Consider the following 15,929-nt stretch of genomic DNA (forward strand, 5'->3'; position numbering starts at 1 on the left):
AGTTTGTATATGGCTCTCTTTTGTTTCACTACAAAACTACACTGTTTACAATAGTGGGATGTTACTGAATAAAGACAACACATCTATTTATATCATGAAGTTAATTTTGACTGACAGATATTTCTTGTTTTCCACAAATTCAAGGGAGTCCTTGATACTGCGCTTTACAATCTTTTTGTGCAACATTTTGAGAATCCGATCTGATCGTTTCGCTATAGATTGATAGGCCAAATTATTCACATTTAAAGCGGATCGAAGGGACAAGTCATTTTCATGTGTATTTGTCAGACCATATAGCCTTACATTTATCCTATCCATATTTGTCAACTTTTCGAAAACGCTGTTTATTCTGTTTTAGTCAATCTATTAGTTAGTAGATGGTAGATTATATATGGAAGATATGAATATGTCTTCAGTTTTTAAATATGATTTTCCTTTTATATTCTCAAGATATTTCAATTTACCGAAATTGATTATGGAGAAATGCAAAACTGTAATGGATTACAATAAACATTTATGCAAGTAATACACAAACAAATTTTATTTCGGAAGATAAATCCGACCTAATGAACAGCACAATTGCAAAACTTGTAATGTTAATGTAAACCTTGCATTGTCGTTCGAAAATTGGTACATTCATTTACCAAATTACGTACACGAAGCGAAACAACTGAATGTACTACGAAGTAATACACAAGTCACACATTACAATAGAATGATGTCAAAAATGCCGAATTGTACATCCTATATAACTGGCTCCACAAGAGTAGTTAAATCGGTAAATAAACATGGATTTAGTTAATCTAGTTAGAGTGTCTTCAGTGGTGCTTTAGTTTTCGAGCGACTGTAGCAAACCGCATCCAATGTGGCTGAAGTAATTTTTTTCTGAACCTCATTTCCTAGCCTTTTATTTACTATTCGTTGATACAACGTCTTACAAATTCTTTGTGCAACAGTTTGAGAATTAGTATTTATCATTTCTCTGTAGCTTTATAGGCTGAATTATTCACACATAAAACATGTAGAAAGAGCAAGATTCTTGGTGGATTTGTTAACGGTTGTTGTAATATTGGTAGTAATGTGGTGGACCAAACAGTATATTAAGCAAAAAGGAATAACAATAAAGTTATTACGTCCAAAAGTTAATATAACAATAAACAACTTATAAATTAGTAACGCAAAATAAAGGTTCAGGGACGTTACTTAAATCAGCTGGTTGTTGCGTGTCCCGTTGTGCTTGCTACCAAAGATCCACAATTATAGATAATTAATAATTCCAGTGAGGTGAATATGGCTCTAGCCAGTTTTCTCGACGTAGAATGCAATGTGAAAGTCACAACAGTCTATAAATATAGTTGATAGTTAATCAATAGTTTAGTATTATATCCACAGGCATGATAGAACGAGGTATGTGTGTATAAGAGTGTCTTAATTAATGCACAGTTAACAATGTCATGCAATATGTAATTCAAAACGGAAGCTAGCTGTCAAGGTCACCTACTTAAACGACAAGTACAATCGTCTAGTGATAAATGTACAGATTGTGGAAATAAACTAAATAAATGCAAAAGCTATCAAAAACTATTTACAAAATAGGTTTATTAGGCCTATCTCCACAGTAATAATTATAGTTTTACTCTGTTTATTTTGAATTCACATAATATCTATTTTGTTGATGAACTTTAAATGTGAAAATACTCATCGCATAGAATTTTAATAAATTACTTCATTTCCTCAGTTTCTTTTAAGTTCATAAGGCCAACACAAAACTAGGTGTAAATAATAATATTGTTTATCCATATTGTATAAATACGCTTGACAGAATTGAACTGGTGGTAGTTGAAAGCTTATTTAGTATCAAGTCATTAAAAAACTGTGAATTCCACAATAATTTCAAACGATCTGAGTTAGTTATTTTTGTCATCATGTTTGTTGGCACTAAGCACATTACTTTTAATAACAGTTTTTTCAGCGATTAGTGACACTATATAAGTAGCAGAAATTCAAAAGAACAGCTATAATAAATATGAAGCATTTGTTATTATTTCACATAACCGCGTTGCTTCTGCTTCTACATACCTCAGTACAACTTAGTAAGTCTTCCAACATTTATTGTTATCCTTTCATGTACATACTACTTACAATATCTTCAGTGAATTGTGTCAATGTGTATGGTGCATATATTTTGTCGATTTCAAATAATGTGACTAAATGAAATTGTTGATATTTGAGTTGAGACAAATCAAATGCTTGTCAATGTATTTCAGTTAACATTCACATGCCTCTAATTATTTTTCATTGGTAATGGAAGTTTAGAAGGAAGTGTTCTCTTGAAAAAGTCTAACTAGACAGCAGATATTTCTTCGGAATCAATACACACCAAAAGTTGAGTGAATGGTTGTGAAACCTCTGCTTAAATGATGTATGGGTTGTTGTAAGCTATCGAAGTCTGATGATGTGTTATCTGAATTGATCTCAGTGGTTTCAAGTACAGATAGTTTTATAACATGAGAAAGTTGTGGTGATCGGTATTCAATACGATGCCTAAACTTCATATGCATTTCTTCTTGATATTCGCCACTAGATTACGTCCCGAATGCGTATTAAACAGAAGGCGAATACGAAGTGCTGATTGCGTTTATTATTGCATCGCACACAGATATCCAAATTCACAATTACACCAAGCAAGTATGAAAGAATGGTGCCGAAAAGCAAACAGGCAAGCGAGTGAGCGTGCGAGTCAAATAAGCGAGTGTGTGAGCAAGCCATCGAGCCATACATAGTGAGATGAATGAATCGTCGAATCAATTAGGCGTCTAATAGTAAGACTAGCAGAGTGAATATATGCGTGGGCAGTAAGCAATTCTCAAGTAAACATATTCATCACAAGTGTAACAATAATAAAGATACATTGATAAAGATAATTTGTTTTTGTATGGATGACTCTGTCCGTTAAATAAGTTAACAAAAAGACTTAACCAAATTAAATGTGAACAAACTCAATCGCATGTGAGCTTTTATTAAAGGTTTGGTTGCAACAGAAAGAATTAGCTTAAATTGGAGATGAATGTTTTTGTGTAATGACTAAATTTAAAATGATACGTAGATCATCGTATTGGTGTGTGAACAATATTGCGTGAACCTGTATTACGGAGTGCATTGGTTAATCATACCAGTATAGTTTATATTTTGTAAATGTTCCTTGATTTTATAAATAAACGGGAATATTCTGAACATATTATTTGATTGCCATTATTCTAAATTGTTCTCTATTACTTATTCATAAACGATCAAACGTAAAACAAAGCACAACCACTTCTCATTTCACTGTTTCACCATGTGTATTTGTTCTCACTTTCAAATAAACCTATTTATGTTCAAATTGTAGATGGTGCGAAACAAAAGTCATCCAATTCGTACGATATTATTTGCACTTTACAAAGTTTAACAGGTAACTGTGTTGTACATTCATAAATATTTCATACTCTTGGTTATCATGTGGGAATGAGCAAATTGCATATACAAGTGAGATTTAAAGATGGAAATACGCGGTTTTCCTTCTGACTGATTTCCTTCTCCAACAGTGTACACCCATTCACTTGAAGTAATAGATAAATAAATGTCTATTCAGTGAACATAAGAAATCAACCACCAGTCGGATAATTGTGATCGTCCCTCAGTTTCATGAATTTAATTCACATAAAATGCTGAATTTATATATTTTTTTAACTCACAACCGACAAACATAGACCATTGTAAGAATATGTAAAGATATTTGAACTGACTGAATTCGATGGAATGCAATGAAAGATTAGAGGAATGTGTTTAGAGAGTGGGCAAGTATGGAACGACAATTCGAGTGAATTGATGAAAGGAAGATTTCAATTTAAATATGCATATGAGTATATGAATGAATATGGCTAGGAGATAGGTAAAGAAGGAAATAAATGCAAAACTAATTTTACTGATTAAAATCATTAGTCAATTGAATCTAGACCACCATGGAGAACCTGGAAACACTGGACGGCCGTTTCATCTTAGCATGGGACTCATCGGCAGTGCGCATCCACGATTCCGCAACCCGCGAGATTCGAAACAGGGTTTAACTTGAATTGACACATGATTTCAATCAGTGAAATTTCTGAAATCTCTACAAAACCCATTCTGAAAAACTGATTATTAGATAGTGAGATAGAAAGACAGACAGATAAATGGAAAGATAGGTAGACAGACAGACAGACAGACAGACAGATAGATAGATAGATAGATAGATAGATAGATAGATAGATAGATAGATAGATAGATAGATAGATAGATAGATAGATAGATAGATAAATGGTTAAATAGATAGATAGATGTGTAGATAGATAGTGTGTCGATAGTTTGTGCGGATTTTATGATCTTTGCATTTGTGCAAATAGTGTCCAGTTTTTATTGTTCGTATTTTAACTTCTAACCGTGTTTGAATCTCTTGAGAGACATTATGTATGTACATTCACCTGTTTGAACTTGCACACTTTTCATTTGAGTAATCGCTGTCTATTTCAACTGTATCTTGTGTTCAATTGTTAGATAATTTGAAGATAGATGAATTGGGTCTTTCCATATCTGACTATGAAATAGAGAAACAAATAAGTAATTTATTCACGAATTCATTCATGTTAATAACATGTTGCATGTCTCAGAATAGATTGTTCATATTTATAAGCTGATTTCGATAAACATTGTATTGTAGTTGTTTGTTGATTGTACTCATCACAATATGTGGAATACACTAGTGATTAAGATGAACAGTGAAATTCTAATGGTAGGTTGCGACGACTACCTGGACACATGTTCAGTGAATAAATCAACTTACTCTTTTCAAATTAATAAATGTGAAACAGTCAGAACATGTTAAATTAGCCATGCGATATTCAACTATATGTAGGGTTGATTTCGTTTTGACTATTTATACCTGATAGTAGTCAATGATAACATATCATTTTTATCCTCGTTTTGTAGAGTATTTAATAAAAGAATTTGTACTAAAATCTCAGTGATGCAATGTGATAATGTTATATCTAGAGCGTAGATTCTTGCTATTCAACGTACCACTTGAGCACTCGAACTCTGGTACCCTCCAAATCACAATTTAAAAAACAGAGGATGACTGAGAAGAAATGTCACTCCAGGGTCAAATATGATAAATAAATTAATTTATTCATAATATCTCAATGAGTAGAAAATTAGATTTTATGGCATTTCGTGACTCACTGTAAGCCGCTTATTCAGAGAATAAATAACCTGGCCATTTACTCTCTGAATGAGAGGCCTACAAGTCGTCACGAAACGTCAGGAAATCTAATTTCCCCTTCAATGAGATTTTACAAATATATTTATTTATTCATTTATAAGAACCTACCTAATGATCAATTTAGTGCTAAGTGAAACCTTGGTAATAATATTCACAGTGTCAAATATGGTACAAATCTCTCAGGCATTTATACTTTCAAGCAAAAACGAGATCATTGTTTCAGTTTACCAATCTGTATACAATGGTGTTCAGTATTTGCCCAGTAGGGAAGCTACATGTGTAGACTGTGGACTGGTTTTCCAAAATATGATTGGATGGAATGTCTTTGGCTCTCTCTGCACATCTTAGAGCTTCCTTCATTTTCATCTGACCATCGTCCCTATTGATAATTATACATTTACTGTTTATATTAAATTTTAGCTGCAGTTGTCGAGAAGTTATCACTTGATCGTGGAACAATCACTGAATGTATGTGTATGATATATTAGTATTTTAATAACGTTGTTGAATTGTAGATGTGAACTGCTTGAAATTAATAATGAAAGAGCAGTCAGTGTACGATTTTAAAGAAGGTGTGTGAAGATATCTTGTTTCACATTCGATAAAATTTTGGATTTACTTTCTATGAGCTACATGTGTGCACATTTAGTGTATACTTACGGTACAATATAGTTTAGGAATAAAAAATTCCTTTAATGACGTATTCATTACTGTCAGGCAACATTCCCATTGTCCAACAACATTAGTCACTAACTCGCTTTTCTCTTCAAGCCAAACTTCTAACAAAAGAAATTACTTAATCTATAACGCCAAATTTTCGTTGCTAAACATCACTTGTCTCCGTCAGTTTTCAACACGTTTTAGGTTAGAATATACATGTTAGAATATACACTTACCATATGAATTACCCATTACATTAACAAACCATAGAGAATTTCCATATTGGATCACGTTTATTTACCCTCCTCTCTGTCATCCCAAACTTCCTATTACGTAAATGTGATGTGAATCATACATATTCACATATCGACTAATCAGTACAACTGTTTTAAATTGTGAATAGATGCGTAGACTATGTGAAATGAATAAATTCCTGTTGTTCCAGAATGATTGTATTTCTCAGCTGATTAGGATTTGTAGAATGAGGGACAGTTGTAAAGTCCACCTAATGCTTGATGGAGATGGAACTGAAATTTCACGACTTCAACAAATTACTTATGTGAATTATTATAGAGTAGAGATGTATATACATTTCCGAAGAGCACTGTTCGTTATCATTTGATGGTTGAACGGTAACAATGTATGAGGTCAGATGTCAATTATTTTAATTTCTATTAATTATCAGTTATCTGTCTACTACATCTGGCAACAAATATGTAGTTAAAGTGTAAGTGTCAACGTCGGAATTGAAACAAAGCAATATCCAGTTGACGAGTCCCAAATGGGTCCGTTTACGTATCCCGGATTCTACTGTTTGATAAACTGCAAAAGTAGATGAAAATCTATTGTAGCAATTCCGGAAGTTGACAAAACGGATTCACTGGTTACTAGTTACAATCAATATTCTAAACATATACAGAATGTAGAATTTCATATTGGTTTAAAACATATAAAATTGTTGTACTGATTTCCCTTGAAATATTTTAGAGTTTGAGAGCATAATAAACGGCATAAATTCACTTGGTATGTATTTGAATTACTTGAATAATTTTTATTATTGAAGACAATTATTTGATCCAATTTTGTTATATATTTCAGTTTATTTATTTCATATTCAAACTATGTATAAACTTATTAATGGTGAATGGAATCTACTTTCAGTCTGATATATCATGATGGTGAAGTCAGTTTTCATACAGAATGATATCTATGTAACTTTGTACCTGACTTAATATGAAGTCTATCTTTTAATTGATTGCTGTACATGTAGATATAAAGGTGTCCGAATCTTCCATTCTACAAGAGTGCCTGAACACAGAAATGACCAATTATAGAGGTAAGAGTTGGTATTCATAACTATTTAGTTAATCGTTGTAATATAATTATACCTTTGTTTTCAAAATTAAATGACCTTTTTTGTCTATATTGCTCACGACATTTTAAAGAACTAATGATTCTCATTTCTCGTATTTTTATTTCTAAAAGCTTCATGTGAGTCCCAGATATTCATTGTTTCTGTTAGTTGAGTAGCTAAGTCTAAATCTACGTAAATGATAGATCGTGAAATAAACTCGCTCTTCACCACTTTGGAATTCGTAATGAGAATTGTACACGACCAGATTGTTTATTTAAGTGATGGATAGCCCGCACAATCAATACACATATTGTACTGAAATTCCGATGACGTTGTGGCGTAAATCCAATATTTGATTATGAAACAATGAACGTGAAATTTCATGAATACACATAACATATTCAATTTCTAGTATTCTGTGTAACATCTGACTGTACTACTTTCAGTCAGTAGTATTTCCACTAGTTAAAGTATGAATAAGAATGGAACGACAGACGATTTCTGAGTAGTTTGTATAGTGCGACTGGTCAACAGTCATTTCATCCCAAATGATAACTTGATAGTTTGTCAGAGCGATGGAAAAGCATGTGGTTCCGTTTGTTAACAGGATTTCTGCATGAGATATATGAACTAACAGACAATTGTGCTGTGAAGCGTCTTTATCCAAACAAATTTAAGAAAACGTTGATATTGATGTTGTGCATTAAAGGATTAATTTTAACGGAGAAGCATAAACCCAGTGTGGGTTTGAAAACTCTGAACCTATTGCTAATTTATCAGTTGCTCATGTTCATGAATATTTTACACGGCTGAATGCTGAGATAATTCTCGTTTTATTATGAATGATAAGACGTGTTACGGAAATGATTGGATTCCTTTTTAGTATGTAGTGACAGGATTTGATGGTTTGATCCTGTTCGCACTTTAAAAACGTGTATTTTCATTTACATAAAAGTTAGTCGAATCTGACTGTCTTCAACTGATAACCATTTCTTTTCTACGGAACATTTTTGAGCAACATGTGCGAAATAGTGAAATTCAATATAAAATTTTCTAAATAAACAGTGTTAACAGATAAAAGATGTGAAATACCTGAACCGAAAACTCACGAAGGTAAGCTGAAGTGAATCACACTTGATTTGTGTTACACATTGTATACCCAAGGTTTCTATCATAACGTACACATAAAACTACTTGCAACAATTAACTGTTATTTCTATTCAAGTAAATTTTACTTAAACGATAGGAACTAAACAATAGTTATTAACAGACTTCCGGTTTATTAAATTGCACGCACTACATTAATCAGGTAAGTTACATTCAATCTACAAGCCTTCTCTGTATGTTTCCGAAATCTTGAAAGAAAAAACGCATTCATCCCGAAAATGGTAGACTCATAAATCTATTGATAAGTCGCACCGTTAAATGACTTACAGATTATAAGCATAAAAAGTATTCCTATTTGTTCTCAGTTATTCACAATTGTGAACATATGGTAGGCTCAGTGAAAGGATTGGATGAAGTGAAGAAGTTTATAATCAATTAATTTTTCACGCTGACTCTACACAAGTGTGTATGCATTACGTACAAGAATGAACTAATACTCATCATGTAGTTGATTTACGTAACAATTATATAACGTCACATTGATTACAAAATAATTTTGAGTAATTGGAAGGAAAACGATGCTAACAATCCATGTAATTATTCTAAAAATTAAACAATTGCTACAATGAAAGAGCTAACAAATTCATTTTATGAAATGCCAGTGTTAGAGTAGCTATGTAAGCATCAAAAACGGACGATGAGAATACGTGGAAAAAATTTGAAAGAGGTTAGAAAATCGTTTAAATGTTTTTAAAAGAAAAGATTTGATCAAAGCGCACCTAAGAACACACTCTTATACCACTATCCAAGGTACAGAGTGTGATTGTGAAAACATCTTTTGGATGGAAATGTCTGGTTTGTGAACATTTCTTACCTACCTACTTACTCCTGTTACACCTGATGGAGGAGAATAAATCACTTACCAGTGTTCTACATAAAACTTTGTTCCAAGAAATCCCTTACAACACTTTCCAGTTCTTATTCATTGTTTTCATGTATAATTCCAATTCCCGATATCTAATTATATCAGGTAGTTAAATTTTTACCGATAAAGTTTTCATGTTATCAACAAATTCAAAGGAGTTCTTGATATCAACCATCACAATTCCTTTGTTCAACGGTTTGACAATTAGAACTGATCATTTTGTCGTAGAATGATAGGCTGAATTATTCATATGTAAACTGTATCAAAGTGGCAAGTCACTTTCATGTGTATTTGTCAAACCATATAGCCTTATTTTTCGAAAAGGTTTTCGAGAATAAGACGTTGTTTAATCTGTTTTATTAGTTGTTAGATGATAGATTATTAGTTGAAGATATGAGTATGTTTTCAGTTTTCATATATATGATTATCCCTTCATATTTTCCAGAAATTTCCCAGTTATTTACATTAGTTTCCAAAAGATACGAAATTGTAACGAATTACAATAAACATTTACGTAAGTATTATTCAAACATAGTTTATTAGCAAAACGTGTAGTGTTCATGTAAATTTTGCATTGTTATTCAAAAGTTGTACATTCGCTCACAAAATAACCCACCCGAAGCGAAACACCTGAATGTACTACTCAATAATACACAAGTCACACTTTGGAACTGAGTGCATCATAAAATATTTCACAAAATTATTTGGTGAAATTCAATCGTTTATTCCATCGCAAAATGAATTAATCAGTGTTTGTTTGCAAACATTTCAGTGAAACATCGTCTTCTAACAAATATTGTCAATGAAGTTATCCGACGAAACACAAAAGTGTGAATCGTGAGTCAATTAAATCTATTTCATAGACTAAATACTTTCGTGTAATTATCGGTGATATATTGAAAGGAAAATGAATTCACTAATGATTTTGATTGATGCAAGTGTATAGCGGAACGATGTAAAACGGATACTCTTCACTTGAAGTCTTTATATTAATAAAGAGAAACCTCAAACCACTTCGTATGGTTGTATCTCAGGTAAACAAAAGTCAATCCTATTTGCGACTATCAGTATATACGGTTGACGTCTCATCGTGAATATCAACAGATACATCCGGATAACCAGTCCTAAATAGGATGAAAGTCACATCCTCAATTCCATTATAAGCCACAATCCAAATAACTGTCTATTAGCTTCGAATAATCATCAGAAGATATCAACTGAACAGTAAGTACACTCAAGGATAATACTAGAATACAATAAAATGAAAAGCTCGGTTATTACACTTTGAAATCTAATAATTTACAGTGAATTTTAGTTCAGTTTACTCCGTTCATGAATAAATTGAATTGTGTTCATTTGAGTTGAAACGGAAAATAATATAACACATCGGTTATTGATTACACGAATCAGATACCACTTTATAACTGTGATTCTTTCGCATGATTCTAATAAATTTACATGCATGATTTTATTTAGTCTAGATGATGGTCGAAAGTTGTCGAAGTCACGTTTCAAAATGATGATGATGATAATCATTGTGAATTATTTGGTTAATTTCGTTCGGAAATCGTTTCCATAACTGATTTAACAAGTGTTCTATTGCTCTTCTTCTTCTTCTTCTTGTTCTTTGAGTCGTTCTAATGTTGATATGTTGCACTTACAAGCAAGTAAAATTTCGAGAATACTGCAACACATACTGTAACCTTATTTTGATGCACTCGATTACCAAGCACATTATTATGCAATCATTTGCTTGCTCTTCAATAATCCACTTTATTTGTTAAATTATCACAATTGTGCTTTTACACCTTGCTTGAATGAATACAAATTTTTCTGTCGTTGCCGATTTGTTATTTCTCAAGACACTCTGTGATCATCTTGGTGGTTAATAGGAGTTTTAGGATTTCCAGGAATCATTTACGAGTTGCTAACATCTATTTCCATATGTCAGATCGCGTTCAAAAATTATGTTACCTGAGTAAATAGTAATTAAGTACACAGAAAATTTTATTGACTTCCATGTTCCAAATGCATATTCATCACTTAACAATATAGTCATGGAACTACTCAATTTAGCAATATATTCATGAATTTGATACATATACGACTGCATGGATTTCGCTAATCACTTCTTTTATTCAGCATAACTTGATACACTGCATCTGATTATCTACAGTAAAAGTTGATATTCTATGTAGTTGAATGCGGTTATGCACGTTCATATTGAACAGATATTGCAAACATTTGTGACAATTTCGATTATGACTGTTGGGTAATTGGAAGCCAGGTTAGCATTCTCGGACAGTAAAATAAACTAATGTAATTCGATAACTTTTTACAGATTTGCGTGATTACTAATCACCAATACACCTTGCATGAGTGGTGAGAATAACACCGGGCTGCACAAATTATTAGAATTGAATTGTAGCTCAAGCAGAGTAATAGAAAGTCAAGTGCTATGGCAACTTGATCAATAGTCTTTCAATCACTGATCTACCGTTTAAACGCTCAATCGATTTCGCTTTTAAGTATTATTATAAATTATAAACAGCAACAGCGATGTAAGACTTGACGATCTTTCGCTTGGTTAGTAAATTTCTGAAAATTCTAACATTCGCTCGTAGAATCCACTTCTCTGGATGCGATGTTTACTTCCAAACGGTGGTTTCTAATGTTGTTCTCAATCTTGTTAAATAAATAGACCATGACTGACTTCTGACTGTAAAAAGGTAATTGAAATTGGAACGGTTGCTTAAAGATGGACGAAAACCCACGTAAGTAAGATAACATCGAATGGGGAGTCCAATAAGTTTATATTAATTTGCAATGATACACAATTATCTATCCAGTGAATTGAATAAATAGAAGTACAGTAGAGCGCGAATTAGTTGGTCTAACGAAGCAACTCGTGATTCGCCAAGACATAAACTGCGAGTGAGCAAATGTGAAAAACAAGCGAATGGACGGAAATTGTAATTAATAAGAGATATGTTCCATTGAATAGAAATAACGACGATTTAGTGACGAAAAGTTTCTTTTCAACGAGATCGTTTACTTAAGCTGTGCATTCAGACTACCGAAGTGAATTGGGGTTAGGAAGAATGAGACGTCGGATGCCTCGTATTTGCACGCACAATTTTGTCTCGAGTTGCTGGGTCACCAAATTTCTGAACATTGAACAAATTTTCTTTCGTTTCTCATTTGATCCAGTTTCTTTGATTGTGTGGATTATTTTGGTGGAGGACGTCTATAGAGAGACGTGACCTGAGTGGTTCTGTATTGAACTGGTGACAGATTCCCATTGTCCTTTCAAAAGCCAGTCGGGTAATGTTCTGAAATGCGTTTGGAAAGTGATCACATAGTACAGTCATTGCAACCTGTCCCATAGTAGGTAGTAAATATACAAATGCATATCGATGTGAATGGTATGCCTGTTAGAGAAGATAATATAGAGCTAAGCTCAACTGATGGATGGAAATGTTCATAAAGGTCACAGTTGATAACAAACACATTTTTCATCTTTTCATTTGATAACGCTAAGGGTAGTTTGGTAACATAATCATGACCATCCATAAGGACGATTCCTGTGACAGCGCTAAATCCTGATTTTCCAGAAGACCAACTAATCGAGATTAATGTGCTTTGTGGCCAATCACCATTAGGAAACTGCAAAGTGCTCGTGAGAACATCCTCGTGTCCTTTTTCCCAACTAAACTCTTCACCAAAAACTAAGTCTAAAAGTGGAGATAATGCTTTCTTAAAGTAAGGAATAAACCCGAACTAAAACTAACAGCACCTGAATTAATGCAGCTAGACGACTCATATCATATTTAAAACCATAAGCATCCACATAGCAGTCGGGGAAGTCGATAAAGTGAAGTGGGGACTAGCACTTGTAAGGATTTCCGGCCACGTTTGTGTCACAATAGCGTATCAGTAACTCTAAAACATGTTCACTATGCAAATCAGTATTTTCAGCATGAAAAGCAATATCATCCTGATACGTTTCAACACCATGAAGACTGATGATAACCTGATTTTTGTCTATTTGTACCAAAGTCTGCTGGGTGAATTTTCCTACGTTTCACGACCCTCGATCATCAAATTGGTACACAAATAAATGCGTACGTCCGACAATCATAGACCATTGAACCCAAGCACAAATGGGCGATAATCACTAACTAAGAGAAGTATATTGACACAATCACCTTCTTCCTTCAATGGAAGATTAGCCCAACCAATAATGAGTAACTGGTGGTTGATGATACCAGTGATTTCCCTACTAGTACGTTTGGAATGGATATCGTTGTAAAGAAACTGTAAACTTATCTTGGGAATGGTCAACTCTATGCTACCAGTATCAACAATACATGAGCGAAACCTGTCTGTTTTGACAATTACGAAGATGTAGTTTACCAAAAGAAAGACATTTAATACCCAAAGGTAAATTACAAGTGTTTTCCGAGTTAATCACCTGTCTCAATCAGTTGAAACTGCTCTTGTTAGAAATCTGAGGTTTCTACAGTATGGAAATCTATTCACATTCGTAACGGTATCACGAATGTCATCGATAATAACTTCAAAAACAAAACAGAAGTCTTAAGCTATCTGGAAAGTGTAGGAAGGGATTCATTGTAGCTGTTCCTTCTAGTTTAGAGTCGTTGCTAATGGCAATCGGGAGGTCGAAATGTTGAATGTGCAACTATTCAATGAAACTGCACTTAGTACCTCGTGTCTGAAGCCGTATTACGTAGTGTAGAATAGTGTGATTTGAAGATTGCTCTAATTTGTTGAACTGTGCTTTTTGTGTGTTTCGGATGATGTTGCGCGAAAATGACCTGTTAGTAACCTGTTCAGTGCTTTGCACCTGGAAAGAATAGGTTTGTCAGGATATTCAAAGTTCTTTAACAATCGATAGATTTCTCTATCAAACGCATTAACAAAATGAACTGAGACGCTATCCTCCTTGAAATTATGTAACAAACACCAAGCATGAAGACAGTCAAAATAATCTTGCACTGCACGGGGTGACGTGTTGATAGGAAACTTCCTCAAGTTACTTGAATCCATTTGAATTGTGATGCGAGATGTGAATTTGAATTAATATAACGTAATAATGCTAGTCCTAATAAGTCTAGAACTTCGACGAGACACAATCGCGAACTGAAATCCGAAATACGCAGTATGAAATTGCACTGTATTTCCACGATAGGCTTAAACACAACATAGAATATTGAACTGTACAGTAAATGCATTGAATGTTTGCTATATTAGTAGAAAATGCGGTTCTGTCAGTCTTATGGGAGCATTTTTCATTTCTTTGGAGGTGAAAATGTGGTCAGCCCACTCAACACTCGAACATTAACCAGCTTGCTTCTCGTCATCCTGTCTTCCTTTTTTTATTCACAATCTGTGGAGTTTTAAATCGCCCAATAGTCTGACGATAAAAACAAGGAAACTTATTCCTCTACAGTTGTTGTATAGATGAATGAAGTTATTGAATTTCGGATTAGATACACAAATCAAGAATATTTGGATGAATAATTGGTTCTTTTTACCTCCTGTGAAGTCAGCTTCACGTTCACTGTCCTTATTCACTTAAATTCGACTGTTTGTGTATCATTTTGCACTACTTATTACTATTTAGCGAACATTTGTATTCCTGGCATTTTGTGCCCGTATATTGTAGCACATGTTTATAGTGTAATATTCTAAAATAATTACACATACTTATAGCATTTATTGTATTTATTAATATAATCACTTCCCCTCAATCCTCGTAGCAGTTATTGACGATTTTTATGGTCGTTTAATCCTAGTCTAAACACATTGGTTTCCATATTACTTGATGTTGGTTCCTTATTTGCTTGTTCATAAACAGTTATCAAGATTAAACACAGCTATTAGCTGTCTTTTGCAATATCAAAGCCCTTTCCATTTCAGACTTACAGACGCTCAAGACGCCACAGATAGTTCACGAGTTGAGAGAGACACTTTAAACAAATCCTCATATTTTTGAACTTCGAATTAGCGTGTATCTCAATTGTGTGATTTATGGGCTCCGATGGATTTAACACTACCTCTTTAGATTCTCAGTTAAAAATTCATTCGATTAGGGCGCAATCGACCCTGTATAAGATTAAGATTTGTGTTTTGAGGACAGAAGCCTGATGGCATGTTTTAGTTCTTGTTAAGTAGGCTTTGTGAGTGTCCATTATTCTCTAGAATGAATCGATTGACGGTATGGTCAACACCTCTTTTATTAGTAACCGGTTTCAAGTGTAGCTGTCTCAACACGAAAGATTGTGTGATACGGGTACTTTGGTCATTCTTCATTTTTTGTGGCATCTGTGCTAAGTGGTGGGTTCTTTGAAAATTATCCCGTAACTAATTTGAATTCCAAGTTGATTACTTCCGGAAGTAGAGTAGAGTACTCACAAGCACAAGAATCAAATCGACGACATAGAAAGGAAATCGGAGAGCGATAAAAATAACAATGGAATTAGAGGAATAGTGGAATATATAAAGGACAACGCGAAGATGTGAAAATAATATATTGAGTGTATGGCTTTCATATTTTAGTAACA

The 15,929-nt window shown here is 33.4% G+C and overlaps 1 protein-coding gene across 1 annotated transcript; it reads left to right on the top strand.

Moving 5' to 3' along the window:
- Positions 1 to 1,887: 1,887 nt before the first annotated feature.
- On the top strand, positions 1,888 to 7,148 carry MS3_00000389 (uncharacterized protein). The gene is made up of 6 exons (XM_051208173.1): positions 1,888 to 1,927; positions 1,964 to 2,093; positions 3,389 to 3,451; positions 4,573 to 4,635; positions 5,812 to 5,868; positions 6,944 to 7,148. The coding sequence occupies exons 2-6, from the start codon at positions 2,027 to 2,029 to the stop codon at positions 7,015 to 7,017; spliced, it is 324 nt and encodes a 107-aa protein (XP_051066080.1). The 5' UTR covers positions 1,888 to 1,927; positions 1,964 to 2,026; the 3' UTR covers positions 7,018 to 7,148.
- Positions 7,149 to 15,929: the final 8,781 nt, after the last annotated feature.

This window comes from Schistosoma haematobium, chromosome 4, assembly GCF_000699445.3.
Source record: "Schistosoma haematobium chromosome 4, whole genome shotgun sequence".
NCBI lineage: Eukaryota > Metazoa > Platyhelminthes > Trematoda > Strigeidida > Schistosomatidae > Schistosoma > Schistosoma haematobium.